Source organism: Dryas octopetala, chromosome 2, assembly GCF_963921425.1.
Source record: "Dryas octopetala chromosome 2, drDryOcto1.1, whole genome shotgun sequence".
Taxonomy (NCBI): domain Eukaryota; kingdom Viridiplantae; phylum Streptophyta; class Magnoliopsida; order Rosales; family Rosaceae; genus Dryas; species Dryas octopetala.
Window position 1 is genome coordinate 22,499,738 of NC_141367.1, and position 19,129 is coordinate 22,518,866.

At 36.9% G+C, this 19,129-nt stretch overlaps 2 protein-coding genes across 4 annotated transcripts; one reads left to right on the forward strand and one right to left on the reverse strand.

The window, feature by feature from the left end:
- The first annotated feature begins 2,812 nt into the window (after nucleotides 1–2,812).
- On the forward strand, nucleotides 2,813–7,060 carry LOC147294203 (Protein phosphatase 2C family protein). 2 transcript variants are annotated; one of them, XR_015120889.1, is made up of 5 exons: nucleotides 2,815–4,482; nucleotides 5,443–5,574; nucleotides 6,113–6,309; nucleotides 6,395–6,459; nucleotides 6,674–7,060. XR_015120889.1 is itself a non-coding variant. In XM_086234477.1 (4 exons), exons 1-4 carry the CDS (start codon nucleotides 3,565–3,567, stop codon nucleotides 6,789–6,791), a joined length of 1,365 nt encoding a protein of 454 aa, XP_086090603.1. In that variant the 5' UTR covers nucleotides 2,813–3,564; the 3' UTR covers nucleotides 6,792–7,060. The 2 variants fall into 2 exon arrangements, 1 of the variants encoding a protein (XP_086090603.1); XM_086234477.1 differs by lacking the exon at nucleotides 6,395–6,459 and having other exon boundaries at nucleotides 2,813–4,482.
- A 638-nt stretch (nucleotides 7,061–7,698) lies between these two features.
- SAC3B (SAC3/GANP/Nin1/mts3/eIF-3 p25 family) lies at nucleotides 7,699–18,877 on the reverse strand. 2 transcript variants are annotated; one of them, XM_086233599.1, is made up of 16 exons: nucleotides 18,668–18,877; nucleotides 18,043–18,141; nucleotides 17,710–17,880; nucleotides 17,088–17,186; nucleotides 16,126–16,296; nucleotides 15,475–15,705; nucleotides 15,132–15,388; nucleotides 14,532–14,632; nucleotides 14,173–14,388; nucleotides 13,465–13,692; nucleotides 13,295–13,386; nucleotides 13,123–13,216; nucleotides 11,532–11,624; nucleotides 10,603–11,429; nucleotides 10,398–10,512; nucleotides 7,699–9,578 (listed from the first exon to the last, which is right to left on the reverse strand). In XM_086233599.1, the coding sequence occupies exons 1-16, from the start codon at nucleotides 18,823–18,825 to the stop codon at nucleotides 7,788–7,790; spliced, it is 4,743 nt and encodes a 1,580-aa protein (XP_086089725.1). In that variant the 5' UTR covers nucleotides 18,826–18,877; the 3' UTR covers nucleotides 7,699–7,787. The 2 variants fall into 2 exon arrangements, with proteins under 2 accessions (XP_086089725.1, XP_086089724.1); XM_086233598.1 differs by having other exon boundaries at nucleotides 17,647–17,880.
- Between the last annotated feature and the right edge of the window lie 252 nt (nucleotides 18,878–19,129).

Sequence of the window (19,129 nt, forward strand, 5' to 3'; positions counted from 1 at the left end):
GGTTAAGCAATCTTTTGAATGTGTGAAGATTCGAGCTCCCACAAATCGCCATATCTTGACCATAAGTGTTTGGTCAACAAATGGTTCAAGCAAGAAGTATTTCTTGATATGTTGATGATGATACCCTTAATTAGGTGGTTAATAAACCTTGATTAGGTACCATAAATACATATTCATGCCCCTATATAGAATTGACCCAATTAATGATGCAAACGTGAACTGATCAATTGTTTTCCTTTCCTTTCTAGAGTGAATTAATGCCTTCATCAGGCATTAAAGCATATAAAAGATTATCAACGAAGAAAGAATAAACTTAACAAATCATCAACTTTTAGAACTATATATATTACCAAAAGCCAAAGATTAAGATATGGAAAAAGCTACACGTCAAAGCTTAGAACTATATGACAGAATTTAGCCAATGGGACTCTTGGGTCATGTGACCTGCTTTGGTCCCCCAATTGATCGTGATCTTGAAAATTGAAATCTTTTTCCAAAAGCAATTTTGGAATTCTCTTTGGTACCAATTTCAAGGGAGAGAAACCTTGATTCTCTGATATGTCTCCTTCACACTTCACAGCTGAGAGAAGTAATATTGTGTGGTGTCCATCTGAATTATTTTGTAATTCTCATATGAAATGAAGAAGAAACTTCCAAATTAAACAGATAAGGGGACAAGCTAAAAAGATGCACTAACCTGCCTTATATTTTTTATAAGATGATGGCCTCATAGGGAATGTGGGATAGTACCACATATTGGAACTTTGACTAAGTCATATATATAATATAGCCAATATAGGATAAGAAGTAAGAAAAACAAATAATCATGGCCAAAAAAAGAAAAACAAATAATAATTATGAGATTGACACAATCACTTGCTTAAAAAGTGGGTTGATATAAGTCATGGGTGTAGATGAAGTTGAGAAACATACTAATAGAGGAAGAATTATTTTGTGTAACCGATATACCGATATATGGTGTAATCAATCCAACGTGTCATAATATGATAGGATATTATTAAAGGTCTATTGACTTTAGGTACCAAATTATAATGTTTTTTTATTTCAACTACTAAAACATTTATGTCATTTCACTTTAGGTACTAAATTTCAATTTAGATACCAATTTTAAAAAATATGGTTATATCGAATTGTGACTGTCTAACAGTCATAACTTTTTTATTGATTTATTGTTTTTTCAATATTTGCAAGGCTTAAACTTTAATATTTAGTCTTTGGGTTATATGACTTTATCCCCCAAATCTAAATCAAAAGTATGAAATCCTTAAAAATTTTGATTTTTTATAAATTTTAAATAGTCACAACTGTGATTGTTCGACAATTACAACTGTAACTGTTCGACAATCACAATTGTATAACAAACTGATTTGTGACTTAATCCAAAATGTTTTACTCTAGGTTAGTACCTAAACTAAAAAAAAGTTAGTGTCTTACTGCTTTATTAAAAAAATATTGATATTTGGTATTTAATTCTAATTTTCTATATTATTAATACTAGACTTTACTAATATAAATGTACCGTTCAATAATAGCCTTACATGTTAGAAATGTTAAATTTGTTACATCATATGACAATATATCGATTACACCTAATAATTTTTTTGATATAAGTTATGAATGTGAATAAAGTTGAGTGACGTACCACTAGACTAGTTAGTTTGAAATTTTGAATTTACCAACTAATAAATTGCACATTTTGCATTTGTTTTCATATAAGGCAAGTATTTATTGGTGTTGTGATTTGAAAATAGTCTAATTCAAAATTTGAGTCAATATCGGCATGCTATGACTTGGGTTGCGTCCTTCATCTTAAGACGTTATTCGTTGAAATTTCTCCACTTTAAATTAAGAAAGTACCTTAGTGCTAAGAGGAAGTGGCAACTCAATGTGAAGCTTTCAAAGTCTTTTTCCTCACAGGCTGTATTTATAATTGGATATAGGAAAAATGAAAGTGGCAGGAAAAAACAGGGGCAAGAAGAGACAACAAAGTGGAGCCTGTAATATTGCATCAGTGACGAGGGGTTGATTGAGACAAATATGAGAGTAATTTTATTCTTTTTAGGGTCAATTTTTAAACAATTTCAATTTCATTGAGCAATTTTTTGAAGGATAAGTTTTTTTTTATATATAAGAGGGGTCAAAATTCAAATTTGAGATATATTCTAATTAAGTGAAGAGAAATATTACCAATAAGTAGTTGAGAATTCAATTCATTTTAAAGTGAGTTGTTTCTTGACAATTACAATTTATAATTGTCTGTGAGCAACAATTACAAAACCAAAAAATAGTGTACTATTTTATACATAATTTCTTTTATTTAGAGTTACAATTGAGACCCTAAAAAATATTAAAAAAATGATCATTAAGTCCACTTTAGAGCTTGTCTTGACAAAATAATCCACACAATATATTTAATGTTAAACAGATACATAAATTTCTTTAATGTTAAACCGACCCACATTATAAAGTTAGGGACTTAGGGGCAATTGAATCGGGCGATCAGTTTCTTGAGCTGAATTGAAATCGTTGAATAATTTGTAGAGTGAATGTTATTTCAAATAATTTATACTTTTGCATATTTTGTGTTAAACTGTTAGTATATTAATTTTTTACTATGTATATAAAACAAAATGACGAAAGATACATTTTTTATATGATTTTAAAACCCAAATATTATATATACTTCTTTTAAAATATTAAAATTTTACAGAGTAAATTACGAAAAAGGTCTGTACCTTTACCTTACATGGTTTGGTGATTTCTTGGGACATGGGTTTCTTTCACAGACACTCCCCACCCATGCACACATAGAATCTCTCTCATTCCTCTCTCTCTCTTGAAAGAAACCCCATTTCGTCGCCATTTCCAGAGTCACCAGACACAGGCCCCATCCCATTTGGACTCTTCTTTTCTTAGGGTTTCGCATTCTTGCATCTTCTTTGCTTTGTTCTTGAGCCCTAAAAAGAAAGTGGGATTTGTTTTTTGTTTTCTGGAACACCCCACGCTCTGTTCTGTGTCTAGGTCCATTTTGTGCGTGCGTGTGTGATCAAAGAAATTTTCAAAAAGTCTCGACCATTTCAATTTTATTCCTTGTGGGTTGCTTTAGGGTTTTGTTTTGAAAATCGTTTCTCGGTGAGGGAATTGTTCTCATTTTGTGAGAATTTTCCTGGAAAACCCTTTTCTTGGTGGTGGGGAACAAAACCCACATGCAATTATCATCTGGGAAACTTTAATTTCCTCCATACTCACAAGGGTCTTTTTCTTAGCTCATTTACTTTCAGGGTTTTGTTCACTGTGTCTCAAATCCGGGCTCTGAAACATGGGCTGTGCACTGAACCATCACCATTCACCACGGCAAGGGCAGCAATGTAGAATTCCAAGAATACCCATTTCGCTATTCCCACCAAGAGTTGCGTTTCTGTGACTCTCTGTTCTCGATCACGCTTGGTTTCTTTTGGGCATTTCCTGAAACACGTGGGCTGCTTTGGGCTTGAATTGAATTTCTGGGTTCTGTCGCTCTCAGTTCTCTGCCTTGTATCAGCCATGGGTTGTGTCCACGGCAAGTGTTGCAGTCGCTACCCAACGTCTTCCGAATGCGATCCCCGGGAATTCAGAGATGCTGGTCCGTTCAGCGTGCGAAGGAAGCACATACTCTCAGAGAGGTCATTGGAGTCCGTCCCCATTCCTTCACACGACTACCAGTTGGAGTATACTGTGCTAACGCAGCGCGGTTACTATCCCGACTCACCTGATAAGGAGAACCAGGACAGTTTCTGTGTTAAAACGCAGGTCCGAGGTAACCCAAATGTGCATTTCTTTGGTGTGTTTGATGGGCATGGACAATTTGGCACCCAGTGTTCTAATTTTGTTAAGGATAGGCTGGTAGAGATATTATCAAATGATCCCACATTGTTGGATGACCCTATGAAAGCTTATAATTCTGCTTTTTTAACGACGAATTATGAGCTGCATAATAGTGAGATTGATGATTCTATGAGTGGTACCACGGCAATTACTGTGCTTGTTATTGGGGATACCCTTTATGTTGCGAATGTGGGTGATTCGAGAGCAGTGATTGCGGTGAAGGATGGTAATAGAGTTGTTGCAGAGGACTTGTCTCATGACCAAACGCCATTTAGGAAAGATGAGTATGAGAGAGTGAAGCTTTGTGGGGCCAGGGTTTTGAGTGTTGATCAAGTGGAAGGGCTCAAGGATCCAGATATTCAGTCCTGGGGTGATGAAGAGAGTGAAGGTGGTGATCCTCCGAGGTTGTGGGTTCCAAATGGGATGTATCCTGGGACTGCGTTTACAAGGAGTGTCGGTGATAGTACAGCTGAGAAGATTGGTGTAGTTGCCATTCCGGAGGTGTCAATCGTTCAGTTGACGCCTAATCATCTTTTCTTTGTAGTTGCAAGTGATGGGGTTTTTGAGTTCCTCTCAAGCCAAGCCGTTGTTAATATGGTATGTCACATGACCAATTATAGAATGCATTAAAGATCTGCTTCCATTATTCTTTTAGGTGTATCAACCTTTTTTTAATGATAATCAACTTATTTTGTCTTCATTGATGCATCATTTTTCTTTTTTTTGACTGACCAGTTGTATTTGAATTTCTTGTTATGCTAAGTCCTTGATCGCTTGCTGCTTCTGGTATCTCACTGTTAGTTCATTGTTTTTAGAGTTTTGTCAATTTGGCGAGGTAGGCTGGATTTCGTGACATTCTCAATGACCAAGCCAAATGGCCGTTTGCATGCATTTATGTTCATACAGATGTATGATAAATTGGGATCTGTTAGCTTTAAATCCTGACATACAAACGCAAAAATTGTGGAAGAAACTTTTATTGCCATAAGAAAACAAGTCATTATTTGGCATTTTTGATATGTTAATATATGGATTTGAAATATTTTTATGGATGTGTTGATAGAGCTATCTTGTTATTCATATATGGATTATGTTTGTTGAGTATCATCCCCAGAGAAACAACTTGCTGCATTTTAGGTTGCTTATTTAGCATCATTAATGGAGTGCTGTCATATTTGTACCATAGGAATATACCAAAAGCAGCAATTTCTTGTATATTTTCCCTCTTTAGATTAAAGGTTGGTCTTTAAATCTTCTACAGATTAAAGCTTACAAACAGTTATCATTGGAGGCGCTTGTATCCATGTCTCATCTTATTATTATGCATTCAATCCTACCTTTCTAATTGACCAATGTTTGGAGGATTTCTTGCTGTCTATATATTTTGGAGTTTCTTGATGTGTAATTGGTTACTGTCGTTTGGGCTTGTTAATTTTTTGTCTTTATTCACTCACACCCAACAAAATAAATGTCTTTACAGTTTCTTCTCTTTTTTACTTTTTATTTTGATTACTATTCTTCCTGCTTAAATTTTTTCGGACACCATTCTTCATACAGGTGGCAAAATATAATGATCCTCGGGATGCATGTGCGGCCATTGCTGGAGAATCATACAAATTATGGTTGGAACATGAAAACCGGACAGATGATATAACAATTATCATTGGTCACATCAAAGGCTTGTCTAATGTATGAATAACCTTCACCTGGTTGCAGATTTTGTATCTTTTTTGTCCTTGCTTTAGGCTGAATCCAATGTCCTTACTTTGCATACTTCTGTCAGTTGTTATGGTGGTATATAGTAAGAATTCTTCAGAGTGGGCTATGTTTTCCAACGATGGGCTTTGGCTTGCTATGTTACAGGTTGCACCTTGTTTGAGTGATTACTAATGCACTAGTGGTTAAAAAATATCATTTCTGTTGTTTGATTTATATAATAAAAGTGGGCGTTTTAAATTTTAAATATCTGGTCATATGATTTAGGAGTTTTAAATGGTCAATGTAGGATTACATATGCCCCACCATGTCCAGAAGAAGATTAAATTTACAAGTTAACTAACTTGATAATATTATGTATAATGTGAAGGACTCATGTTACACTCCTGTTGTTTTCTCGCTGCTCATTCCTTTGCACGACACATGCAGAAACTAATATTAGCTACAGAGGGCATTGTTTTCATACAATCTCTACTGATTCTTTACCAACTTTTAATTGTGTGTGCTATAGTCAGCTTCTGGTGCTACGGATAATAGGCTAGCAACAAGGACAAGAAGAGGGACTTCTGAGTCATCTTTTGCCACTGGGTCAGAACTTTACCGTTCAGTGAGAAGTGATACCTCAGAACTACAATCTTGTCAGCATGTGCTTTCAATGAACCGAAGCCCAGCTATTGTTGTTCCATCTCCTACATGTCAGAGCCCTTGGTATGTTTTTTAAGCTGTCTTATATCATTTAGTGACTATTATGATGTCAACTAAGTATTATTCATATTCTCTCCATTTACTGCAGTAATTGAACTGGAAGGCCATATTGAAGCTGCCACACATTGATCTCCTTTTTATTTTTCTTAAGTGGTACTTCTCTACTTGATGTTGTTGCCTTTAATCTTTCAATATCTAGTATAATCACCATCACGTGCCTGCCTGGAGGCCACGTGGTATATTTTTGTGTTCAATTTGTTGGTTTCAAATGTGACTAGCAAATTTATTATTTGAGAGATCACTTTGGAGAGCCAGTGTCAACCAATGCCTTTGTTCAAAGACTTGACTCAACTTCTGTTGATTGCAGGATGTGGGTTAGTGGTGCATTCAACCAGCAGCAGAAGCAGTTGGTTCTGCATATACAAGATATTCTTGGAGGCCAATCTCTTGGTTCTCTTGCTAATCTCATTAATGACACCATATGATAATATGCCTGGAGGAGGACATATCCCCCTACAGCTGTTACCTTGCATCTGCTAATTCTAGTAATAGAGAGGGAGGAAATGGTATTAAAATAGATGGAGGTTCATACAGGAGGGTTCTTTACATGGAATTCAGGGAGAATGTTTCATGTACTTAATCTTGTAAAATCTTTAGCTTCAGTTCTGATTCTTCATCCCCCAAAACTTAGAGGATTGGTAGATATCAAATATTGTGTATGTTACTCAGCATTTATCAAAATATTTTATAAATCCCTCCTGTGCCTTTAAATTAATTGCTTTGCTGATTTAGGCATTGATCTATTGATGAGTTATGGGGGATTCATGTTAAGGATTTGAATTCCTGCAATCAGCAATGAAGAGGTTGCTATTGATGCAGTGACAATAATGCTTCCTGTTTAATTTTGTTAAAGATCAGAAGCTTGTTATTGGATGATGCATTTCAGCAATAATGTTGGCAAGAGGTTGATTCAATAATGTCAAGGCGTGAGAATGTCAAGGAATGTGGCTTTTTCATGCACTTTATTGTATCCTCATGAAGTGACAAAACCTTGAGTCCAGAGTGGCCTACATGCCTTAACCTTTCTTAGCAACCTGAAAGTTTTAACCAAATCATGACTACTTGCCTATAAGAGTATAAGCTGTGTCGTGTCATGCCAGCCAATTACTGGAAACCAAGTGCTCCATGATGGGGCAGCACCTCCTTTTTGGGACCATGCGGCCACAGAAAGAGATTAACAAAAATCAACAAATGAGATCGCAACGTTGTGCATCTAGGTTGAAAACTTTTGCAGTGTTCTCTTTCTCTTGTTTTTAACTATGAGTGATGTTCATGAGAGAGAGAGAGAGAGAGAGAGAGAGATTTTTGGATGGCACTTGTTCGTTCCTCGTGTACGACATCACAGATGCAAGATGGACTCTCCCTTTCTTTTTTTTAAATTATAATTAATACAAAATTCTTACAAGAAAATTATTAGTGTATTAGAAATAAATGGACAGCTTCTCATCTATCACATTCTGTAACATATTACACTGCTTCAACAACATGCTTAATTTTTCAGCTTCCTTGGTCACTTTTCCAGCCACCACTATTTCTCCGCCAGCATTTGCTAATCCCCCGTTTATGTGAGATACATCCTCCATGACCGCTTGACCATCATGTGCTAAACATCTTTCATCCTCCATCAAGTCATTTGTGTCAGGGGTCTCATGAATGTCACGATTGGGAGATGTTCCTGGAAGAGTTAGATCAGCTTCTGGCAATGGCTGACCCCTATGGGAAAAAAGAGGGCTATAGCCAACTTCAATGATTTCATCCAGTGATGGTTGATTAAGATAATAAGGTGAAAGTCCGCTATCTTCAAGCCCCAGCATACCCTGGTTTCCAAAAGCTGTATTAAGATGAGGACGTTCCAAGATATAAGCTGAAGAGAAGGCACTGGCTAAACCCATTAACCTCCAGTTGAAAATTCGTCGGAAAATCATAACCCACTTTGGAACAATGTAGCTGCATGAGTCATGGCGCTCAAGTCGACAGCTTCTTTGTAGCATTACACGTGCCTCTTTTATAGCAAGTGCAAGTCCCATCATCTTGCTTGAATGCGTCAGGTATTCGGTCAAGCCATTTTCAAGTTGAACTCTCAGGTTTTCAATCTCCCTGCCTGCATTAGAACATCCAGTCAACCGTGAGATATTTTCAGGAAAAGCTGGGAGTGTAGAATCCCCTAGAGCTGACATTAGTGGTTCAATTTTTGCCACTGAGCTCCATCCTGTGCTTGGCAAGCACCGCTTCACCACCCTGTACTCATCACTAAACTCCTCCAGCAAAGCAATCTCAGGGCAAGGCCAACTGGCAGGATTTGCTTGGGCAGCAGCAGCAATTTCCCTCTTTGACTGATCCAAGGCTTCATTGAAGGCTAGGATACAGTTGTTTGGACCTACTTCATAATCTTTCATTTTGTCTAGTGCCTCCAATGAAGAGTTCAAGTGGGTAAGAACGAGTTCGCGTGTTTTCACATGATGAAGAATGGGTTGAAGAGGTGATTCACTTGCAAGCCATCGTAGCCCCTCCCTCAGTCGGTCGTCACTCAAAAACCCATCCAAATGTTCCGTTTGCTGGTTTTCAACAAGGGAAACCACAAGAAAGCTGCTTATTCGTGACTTATCCAAGTCGTGGAGACCTAAATTATCAACTATAATGGAGGAATGATCTGCAAATTGGTTTTGGTATGAGCCACTTAAGATCAGAAGGGGCAAGCAGGAACCATCAGGTATTGACATAAGAAGGTTATGGAGCCGGACTTTTTGCAACTTCCAAGGGATGGCTTCAGATACAAGGAACAAAATGGCACTTATACCAGATACACACTCAATCAGATTATCAGCATGTGCATCCTTAACTACAGACAAACAGCAGGTCAGATCTGAACCAGATTGGTCACAAACCCATTTCTTCCATATCGCCATGCCAGAAGATGAAATTATGAGATCCTCATCCTCATCATCAGCATTTTTTTGGGAAGGCATGAGCTTTGAAAGCAACCAGGGGCCTACTCCTAAAGCATGGCACCTCTGCCCCAGTTCATCACCTTCTAGATGCATTTGAGAATATACAACAGTTTTCCAACAGAGGCATCTAGCACCTGGATTTCTTCTGCTTAGTGTACCCGCTATTACATCTGAAACATTAAGTCTTGACCATGATTGTCCATACTTTCTATATCTCTCCCTCAAAACAAGATCAATGTCAAACTCACCAGAAGTGCTTGGTTGCTACAAAATAGAGCATAGAAGGATTTTAGGGGTGAGATAAATCACCGACTAGATTTCTTTCCCAGTAAATAAAATTATGTTCCAATATATGTAAACATGCCATTCTCTCCTATGTAAACATGCAAAAGCAAAAAATTGCACTAGCATTCTAATATTGGAAGATCAGTTAATTGAGTAAAACATTCAGGATGAAAAAGAAAGGAGGGGATTGCACTAGCATTCTAATATTGGAAGATTGGTTAATTGAGTAAAACATTCAGGATGAAAAAGAAAGGAAGTGGGGTTCATGTTGGTAATTTTTCTAGTAATTGTTAGCTAAGTTTACACTTCTGTTAAAATGGATAGACTGGAAGTGTTCGGTGCAACCTTTTCACTTATATTTGAAAAGAAAAAGAAGCCCAAAGAAATGAGCAGGAAAAAAAAAACCAAATATATTGTCTTCTTTTTCTGATCAGGAACAAAGACTTTGTTAAGCAAGTAAGAAAAGTTACACCAGTGAACAAGAAACAAAATTATAAAAAGAAACAATCTATAAAGAGCCTACAATTTCAATTTATCCTTCCAACAAGAGAACTAACAAAATAAGATCAGACCCACAACAATAATCATCCAACCATAGCTCCCCGATCAGCATGCATAAGGAAAAAAAAAGGAATATCTCTAAACTCTGCAGCTACTGAAACCCACACAAAAATAAAGAATCTCTTCAAAGTCTTTAATATCTCTGTAGTCTTCTTAAACTATCACCTCCAAAGTACAAACAAGATAAACTGGCAAAGCAGACAGGTATATAGGTTTCAAATAATTGAAAAAGCTTACATCTTTCTTCAGTTGAATTGGTGGCCCCAATGATAAAGAATTTAATGCAGCATCTGCTGCTAACTGCTTTTGTTCTCGCAATTCCCTTTGCTTCAAAGAACGCCGCTTCCATAACCTGATGAGAAAGAAAAGTTGGAGCATCAGTCATCAAGGGACATGGTTAATAACCTGAACACAGCCAAAGCAGTACAACAAGCTAAAGTACCTTATTATCAACTTGAGTTTCGCCTCAGCAATTTCTTCATGTTGATAATTTACCATATCATCATCATTTTCATTTTCCTGATGAAGATCTGGAGGTTCCTCATCTTCCAACTTATCAGTGACCAAAATTTGGCCTACTGGATGTTCCACGCCATAACTATATGTACCAACAGGAGAGCTCTCTTGCAGAACCGTTTTCGACACAATTTGCAATGGCATTCCTTCCATATTAGAATGCATGCTTTTTTCCGGAGAGTTACTGAAAAGAGCGTCATAGTTTGGCTTCTCCATGATACCTACTTTATGAGGCTGCGGTTTAAATGATGAGAAACCCCATTGGGAAGGAGACACAGCAGCCACCTGACGGTCATCTTCATTGTGTTGTTGACCAAAGATAGGTGTTTGAATCATTTGCTGCTTTTGTCTGACATCTTTTGGGGATGAAACAGCTTCAAAATTAGGCATTTCTTCATCAACATCATGGACAGATTTTATTACTGGACAGGACAATCCCACCTCATCTTTTGGGGATGGGACATCACGGAGAGGACTTTCCCTTTCAACATATGAAACAGTTTTTGGTTCACGCTTATTTGTCTTAGTGAGAAGAATATCTTTTGTTTCTCCCGCAGGAAAGGATGTGACTTGACTAGAAGCCAAAACATCTGCAACTATCCTTCTTGACCTTTTCATATCAACAAGTTTAGAACACTTGGTAGGATAGTCTTCATCACCACTGAGAAATGGGCCTTCCTTCACCATATAAGGCTCTTGAAATGACTTTATTCCGAACCCATGATACTGTGAAAGGCTTTCAATCTCCTCTTCCTAATTTCAATCATCAAAGCACAATCATAAGATAAGTAGAAATGGTCATATTTCCCTGAAGGGTGCAAGATGGAAGTCTCATCAAACCCAAAAAAAAGGTACCTCCATTGCCAGCCACTTGGCAACATCTGCAATAGGGACACCTTGGTTATTCTGGAGACCTGCATGTATAGAAGCAAGTGCCTGGGTTCGTAACTGGTAAAAACATCAAGTATCGTTAGTTATATGTACCAACAAGAAATTCTAAACATCAGTAAATAGTAAATTGCATCAACTGAAGATTAGTGGTCTAATTATGGCATTAAAATTGGAGACCCTGTGGGTGAATCTCACTATCTACTACTTTGTTTCAGATTTTGTGCCTTGGGATCACATATGAGGATCATTAGAGCCTAGACACATGAAGGAGTGCTGTGAAGGAGGAGAAGAAGAGAAGGAGGAGAGAATAAAACACGGTAACGATGCTTTAATTAACCCAAAAAACTCAAATCTCCATCCATACTTCTATTCACCAAAGCTTTTCATCTGAGTATAATGTGATTTGATGCAGGAGCATCTCCTAGGGTTCCAAGACTTATTATTATTTTTTAGTAGCTTTTTAATTTTTATTTCCTAGCTGGATTTAGAGTCTAGTTTCCTTATTTCATTAGGTCTTTTAAGATAATTTTACTTTATGGTGTCCTAGTTAGTTTAGGTTTATGCTTTTCCTAGTTATCTTAGGTTTATGTTTTCCCTGTATAAGCTTAAGGTTTAGGTTGTAATAGACAGTTTTTGGCATAATATTATTCAGAGATTTCTGATGTGAGAGCTTCTTTTGGGTTCCTAAACCCTAGAACTCATCTATCTACGTTCCAACTTTGATTCTATAGCTTTTTCTCTCTCTTTTCTACTGTTATTGCTGGATTTTCCTTTATACTGTGGTTTTTGCCCTATTATTGGAGCAAGACAGTAGCCTTTGCTCCTGTCCTACATCATGATTCATTTGTGACTTCTTCCCCACTTTGAATTATAAAACCACAAATAGTACTGGCATAAAAGAAACATCTTGAACACTTAGGATCCAGGAAAACACTCGGAAAACTCTAGGTACTCCTAATTTTAAAAAACATATCCCTAGAGTTCTGTACGGATTTAGTAGAAAATTAAAATTTTAGAACTGCAAATAATAAGGCCTATAACTCTAAGAATAATAGCTGAAATTCAAAATTCTTTTAACCCTAGACTCTTCATGACTCATTGTTCAAAATCATGTCAACAATTTTCCCTTGGATGTCATAGATGACTTCAAACATATAAATTCAAGATTAACAAATGTGATTATTTGTAATATTTGGTTATTATGTTACACTAAATCAGCTTAATGCAATTTCTCAATCACATCTCAGATAAACTCCCACAAATATATGGTGCACTTGAACAGGTTGACCCAAACATGGGCTTGCTTCCAAGAATTAGACATAAATATGTGATTGATATTGCTAGAAGGAGAGCAAAATCTATGATATGTTTCCTTTAATCCAGCTCGGCAATTTTCCAAAATCACATGCTCATACTACATTGTCTAGTACTTGCTGCCTTAGCAACTGAATACATTGCTGAGAGATAGAGCAGGCTTATTATTCTCTATGAGGTCAAAGATTGTAAATGTAATTATAAATCAGTACCACAAACTATAAGCAACAGATACTCGTACCTTTGCGAAGTGAGCATGCATTAGGCATGCTTGAAGGTAACTTGCTTTCCTTGCAAGTCGGAAGAAGGCAATAAAATTACCAGTTCTGCAAGCTCTGCAAGAGGAAATCAATTTAATTTTATATTCCAGTTTACACTAAAACCAGAAAATACATTTGAAGGCAAGTGACAACCTTGCTACATCGCGCGCAAAAAGCACCTCTGAAGTTTGTCTTATTTCTGGGGTCATCTTTGCAAGATCAAGTGAGAGCTCTGCAGGTTCAACCTAGCAGTAATCCCTTATTTTCATAGACATCAACAAAATGAAATCTATACAACTGAGTGACCACTGCAGATGACTTACCATGTACCCAGGATGCTTGTCCAGCTTGAGAAGTGCATAATAACCTCGAAACTCTTTTTCCGTAGGAATGTGTATTCCTCTCTTTCTGTGATCATCATACATTTGGAACAATTCAACCGATGTTTTATTCATCTGTTCAATATTGAGGTGTGCATCAAATCCCTCCGCAAAGCCTTCTCCCTTTGAGTATTCACATAATTCATGCATAGCGATTATATGAAGTCTTATCTGAAACCCAATGCGTAACATTCAGCAAAATAATCAATCTCGAGATAATCAAACAGAGCTTTTGCATATATCACCAACCGGATGCATATATTTCAGAAAATAAAAACTACAATTCAAGGAAAAACTTTAATTGCTGAGATAATAATTACTTGAAATAGATAAACACTTAAAAGGAGTTTCTGAGTTACTTATCAAAGCAAAATCCAAAAGAAAGAAAGAAAAATAGCAGCGTGTGAGAATAATTTAACTCGTGATCAACTACAGCATGAAGCAACAAAATGAAAATGGACCTGAGAGGAATACAAGCAACAGCCTTAAGAATCAGAGAATGGCTATTTTCTATCCTTTCTTCCTCACCTAATCATATTGCTTTCCTAATTAAAACATGTTCTCCAAGTTCTCTTCATGATAAATGATGATGTAATTACATAAATAGTATAACATATCATGCAAACAGGAAGAGAAGTAATGAGGATTCACCATTTGCTCCAGCATAGTAATAGCCTCTTGGTTAAAAATGTGTTGCATTCTCAAGTCCATTCGGATTGCCCGCATCCTATCCCATAAGAAGTTATATATGCGAAGAAGCCTATCATTGTAAGGCTGATCAAGCAAATTGAGCAAATAGTCAATTGTCTTCTGAAGGATCGGCATCGGTCTTATCAAGTTTGCATCCCGCTCAGCTGTCCTGTTATACTGTGTATGAAAAAAATGTGAACATCCATCATGATCCATCTCATCAATGAATTAATTTCTAGAGGGAAAGAAAACAATGCAGGCCTCATTGATATCCATATATATATATTTGATGGTGGAGGGGAGAGTAGCATAAAGAATACCTTTTTAACAGCAAGGGACATGCTGGTTTGATTTCTATCCCCATCCAAACGTTCATACTGATCAAGATCCCCTTTCCTTTCTCGTTCTGCTCTTTCTGACTCTGAAGCGTTGTGAAAAATTCTTGGTCAGATTAAAGGATTGCAAGTCTCATACTCTTCTCACATAGAAGAGAAAAGTCAATAGACATAAGATAATACACATCATATGGGACTCAATTTAAAGATTAAACCGATTGACCTATGTTCCAAAATGGTAAGTTATCTTCTCCAAGAAAATACAACATCTAGAAGCCTTATTGAAAAAACTGTTTATGTTTTTTTTTTTATAGGAAAAGAGAATTTGACAGAAAAGAGGAATACAAAAACAAAATGGGATGGACAAGTAATCCATCAAGGTACACCAAAAAGAAAACACAAATCAAAATGAAACAAAACAGAGAAATAGTAGATTAAATAAACAACTATTGAAACGCAATTCAAAATTTCCATCATTCCTATCGAGTTCGTATCGATATCAATACTTTGTTAATATTTCCTTGTTTATGGACCCTCATTATTTCCGTTGACACTAATATTTAATATCGTGGTTGAGAGGCATACCTGGACACATATCTGGGCAGAGCCCAATAATGACACCAGACGGTTCCATGCCTTCACACTCAGGTAAAGCATTGCCATCAGTAGCATCCATTGCAAATTCAGTAGAATTATATGCAACTAATTTGTTCCTCTCAACATTAGATTGCTCATTTCTATTCACAGAAACCCCCTGCTCTACAATATCAATACTGCTTTGCGGAGTTTTACTTAATTCAACCTTGAAGCGAGCTAATCTCTTCGCTTTGGCTTGCATTTCTCTGAAAATTACATCAGCAAAATAAATTAGAAAATCTCAAACTTGAGTTAGTATGTAAAATTATAACTAATGCACATAAAATTTTACCGTTCAGTACCATCTTGAGTGGCATATGAGTTTCCGTTAAACACTTGATCTTCAAGAGGTAAAGGAGGTGACCTTGTTCTTTTGGCAACCGGGATGCTGGTCAAATTGTTTGCAGCAGCTTCAGAAATATTATTTTTTGCAGATTGAAAAGACCTTTGATGAACCCGAGGATCGCGAGTACTAAAAATGGCATTTGTACTACTATTCAACCCATGAGAAGATACAGAAGGCCTGGAAAGGGAAGCACATACCAGGCTCATTCAGATTGTTTTGGGGATACTAAAGGCCATATGCCATAAAAGTAACATGTATTATAAGTGCATACAATTCCATTCAATTTCTCATTTCCAGACCTAAAGTTCCACTACCACTTTACAACAAAAAACCTCTTAGTTCATTTTTACAATGTATGTATAAATAAATTGTCCCTTTTATACAAGAAAAAGATAATAAGAACTCCTCTACTTCTCTCCTTGTGAATTCCACGAAACATCTTTTTTTTGGGTTGCCCAGCACTACGAAAAGTACACCCCCAGTAGTCTTCATGAATCTTAGAAATTTTAGGTATCTACTAATATTCTGTTAGTATAGTCATTTTGAGGAAATGAAATTTTCAGGGATACTTCATTAGTAGATGGTAAAAGTGGGAACCTGGTTCGTTTTGGGACTTGAAGATCATCATGTTTCACAGGAAAACTTCTACCAGAATCATAAGAGCCCTCAAAACGTGATACTGGAGATGCTTCTTGATAAGCCTGAAATTTGGCACGATCATCTAGCAACTTTGGCCGACTATCCATTCCAGAGGAGGAAAATGCATGCCTATATAACAAGCAACAGCCTAATCAGAGGGAGAGCAGTATGAATAATATGTGGGGGTTGAATAAAGTTATCAAAAGATTAAGACCATGTAGGAAAGTGACATACAAAAGGCACCCATGCATTTCACCATTAATAAAACATGAAGGAAAAAATAAAAAAGATGTCCAGAATGCAAAGAGGTTTTTTTTTTTTTTTTTTTTTTAATCCTGATTCCATAGCAATGAGATGACCGGAAAACATAAAAGGGGACGGTATTTCTGAAAATATTGTAAACCAACTATTATATGCTTGCATTAAAGTCTCTACCCAAAAACAAAGTTTTCCAAGTACCATACAATGTAGTGTCAAGAAGCATCTAAAAGATGATTTTCACTCAGAAGATCAATAGTTTTAAAGTCACCATATGTTCAGAATGCAAAGAGTTTTCTTTTTTATGATGATTCCATAGCAAAGAGCAGACAGGCAAACATAAAGGGACCAGTATTTTTGAAGATTGTGTAGCCCAACTATTATAAGCTTGCATCAAAGTCTCAACCTCAAAAAATAGTTTCCCAAGTACATGGGTAGTGTCACAAAAGCATCCAAAAGATGATTTCACTCAGAAGATCAATAGTTTAAAGGTCTCCAGATCATCAAACACACACAAACAGATAGAAAGAGTGGGGGGAGATATATATATACGTATAGAGAGAGAGAGAGAGAGAGAGAGAGAGAGAGAGAGAGAGAGAGAGAGAGAGAGAGAAGGAGGGGGGGGGGGGTGGGAGGGAGGGGGGGTTGAACTTAGAACTTACCCTTCAACTCCAACTCCAACAAAAGGAGGGAAATCCTCAACAGAATAATAGTTGTAAGAGGCCAAGGGAGGTGACCGTGTTCTTGGAGGAACGAAGTGACTGCACATGTTTACAAGAAAATTGAGTGACTATTGGATTAATCAAATCAAAGCATAACTAAGAAACTAAAAAATCAAAGCAATTGTTTCAGGGAGCATATCCTCATGGAAACTCTTTAACTCAAGCCAAAAGAGTAAAAGAAAAGGCAAATTTCTCTTATGTTATGACTCTTGAAGGTAATTCATGTATGACCACAAGAAGGGTAGGAAATCCATATCTCCTTATAACTCAATAGAATGAACAGAACTCATATGGTTAAAGTTGATATGTTGGGCCAGATTAAAGATTGTAGTCATATAATACGGTTTTAGATTCACAGCTACATACGCACAGTTTGACAGCTAGAGTAACTAGATTGACATAATGTAATTTCCAATGAAAATACGTGCAAAGTCAAAAACTACAGAGAACAAAATGACAACTATAAATTCATCTTTAGTCATCCCTAGAAAGGACTTACTTTCTAGGGACACCTTGAGTGGAATTTCTTATATTTTCATCTTTAGTCAAAAAGGGAGGCGACCTGGTCCCTTTTGTATCTTGAAATCTAGCAACCTTGGCCGTAACACTAGTTTCAGAATTACGAGAAACAACAAATGATGTGACAGAAGATGGCCTTTGATGAGTCTGGGCATCATAATTTTTGAAGAAGGATCTTTGCCCACCATCCCAACTAGGAAGAAGCTCATTGGACCTGGCAGAAAACAATAGTTACCAATATGAGTATGACAATTTATGATTTAACAGGTAGTGGTCAATTACAATAAAAAACACAGTGACATCTAACAGAAATGGTCAAATACTATAAGTGAAACACAGAATAATGATGGTAAAGGTGGACAAGGATTGTTGTTACCTATGGACTCCCACAGATTGGTACGAATGACTCGCAGCAGGACTAGCACTTTCAAAGGCCAAATGGGGTGAATGCAGCCTCCCTAGAGCTTCAGGTCCCCTATGATCAAAATAAAATCAATACATTTGTACCAATCTATGAGAAAATTACACAACGATCGTGACATTGTGAGCTACGAATAAGGTACTAACCAAAACACAAACCCAAATGCGCAATGACAAAAATTCAAACACAGGTTAGTACAATGCTCTTCACCCTTAAACCCATTTGCACATTACCCTTAAACCTAAAGATGCAGTATACAGATTTAAAAAGCTGCCCATAAACTATTTTTGCAAAATTTGGTTCAACAAGTATCCAACAGTTACAAATTTGATCATATGGATACATTCTTTTTCCTTTCCCACTTATACATTTCTTTAAAACAATAAAGCTGCGCATTAATTTCTGAGTCTTTAGCCAAATAGCTGCAGTATGCTTAAACCCAGGCGAGGAAATTTAATATCTGAAATTCTAAAGAAAGAGGAGAAAATACAAAAAATCAAAGGATTGATACTTTGAATTAGTTTCTATTATTCTATAGAAACCCATGTGAGGAGTAATCAAGAAAATTGAGAGAGGGGACCTGGGAGGAGATCGCAGAGGGGCAGAGTCGGAAAAAGGAGGGTTGATTGGCGGCGGAGACGGTGAAGGTGAAGGAGGCCGACCACCGAAATTTCCAAAACTCGGTTGTGATTTCGGCGGTGCAGCTGGTCCTGACGCCTTCCCAAACCCCGAGTACATTTGTGTTTCGTAGTGTCTTCTTCTTGTTAATGTTTGCTCTTTCTTTTCTTGTTTCAACTTTGAATTGAAGTCGCAGAGAGAGAGAGAGCCAGAAAATATTTGAGCATGGAAGCTCAAAACGCAAAGAAGCAGACACTGTAGTCTTTTTGGGCCAGATTTAGGCCCAAATCAAACCCAACCTGTCTGTAACTATTGGGCCCCCAGTTACAAGCCCACACATCACATCTCCATGGTAGGCTAAAAACAATGTATGAAACTAGAGGTGTGAAATGCGGCCGTGTTATGCTGGCCAGGCCTATTATGA

Coding starts and splice junctions, on each gene's coding strand:
- LOC147294203 (XM_086234477.1), top strand. CDS start 3,565: ATGGGTTGTGTCCACGGCAAGTGTTGCAGTCGCTACCCAACGTCTTCC. Junction 5,575..6,112: donor ACATCAAAGGCTTGTCTAAT/GTATGAATAACC, acceptor TGTGTGCTATAG/TCAGCTTCTGGTGCTACGGA. Junction 6,310..6,673: donor CCTACATGTCAGAGCCCTTG/GTATGTTTTTTA, acceptor TGTTGATTGCAG/GATGTGGGTTAGTGGTGCAT.
- SAC3B (XM_086233598.1), bottom strand. CDS start 18,825: ATGTACTCGGGGTTTGGGAAGGCGTCAGGACCAGCTGCACCGCCGAAA. Junction 15,706..16,125: donor CAAGTCCCAAAACGAACCAG/GTTCCCACTTTT, acceptor TTCCCTTTCCAG/GCCTTCTGTATCTTCTCATG. Junction 9,579..10,397: donor CAATTCAACTGAAGAAAGAT/GTAAGCTTTTTC, acceptor TCTATTTTGTAG/CAACCAAGCACTTCTGGTGA.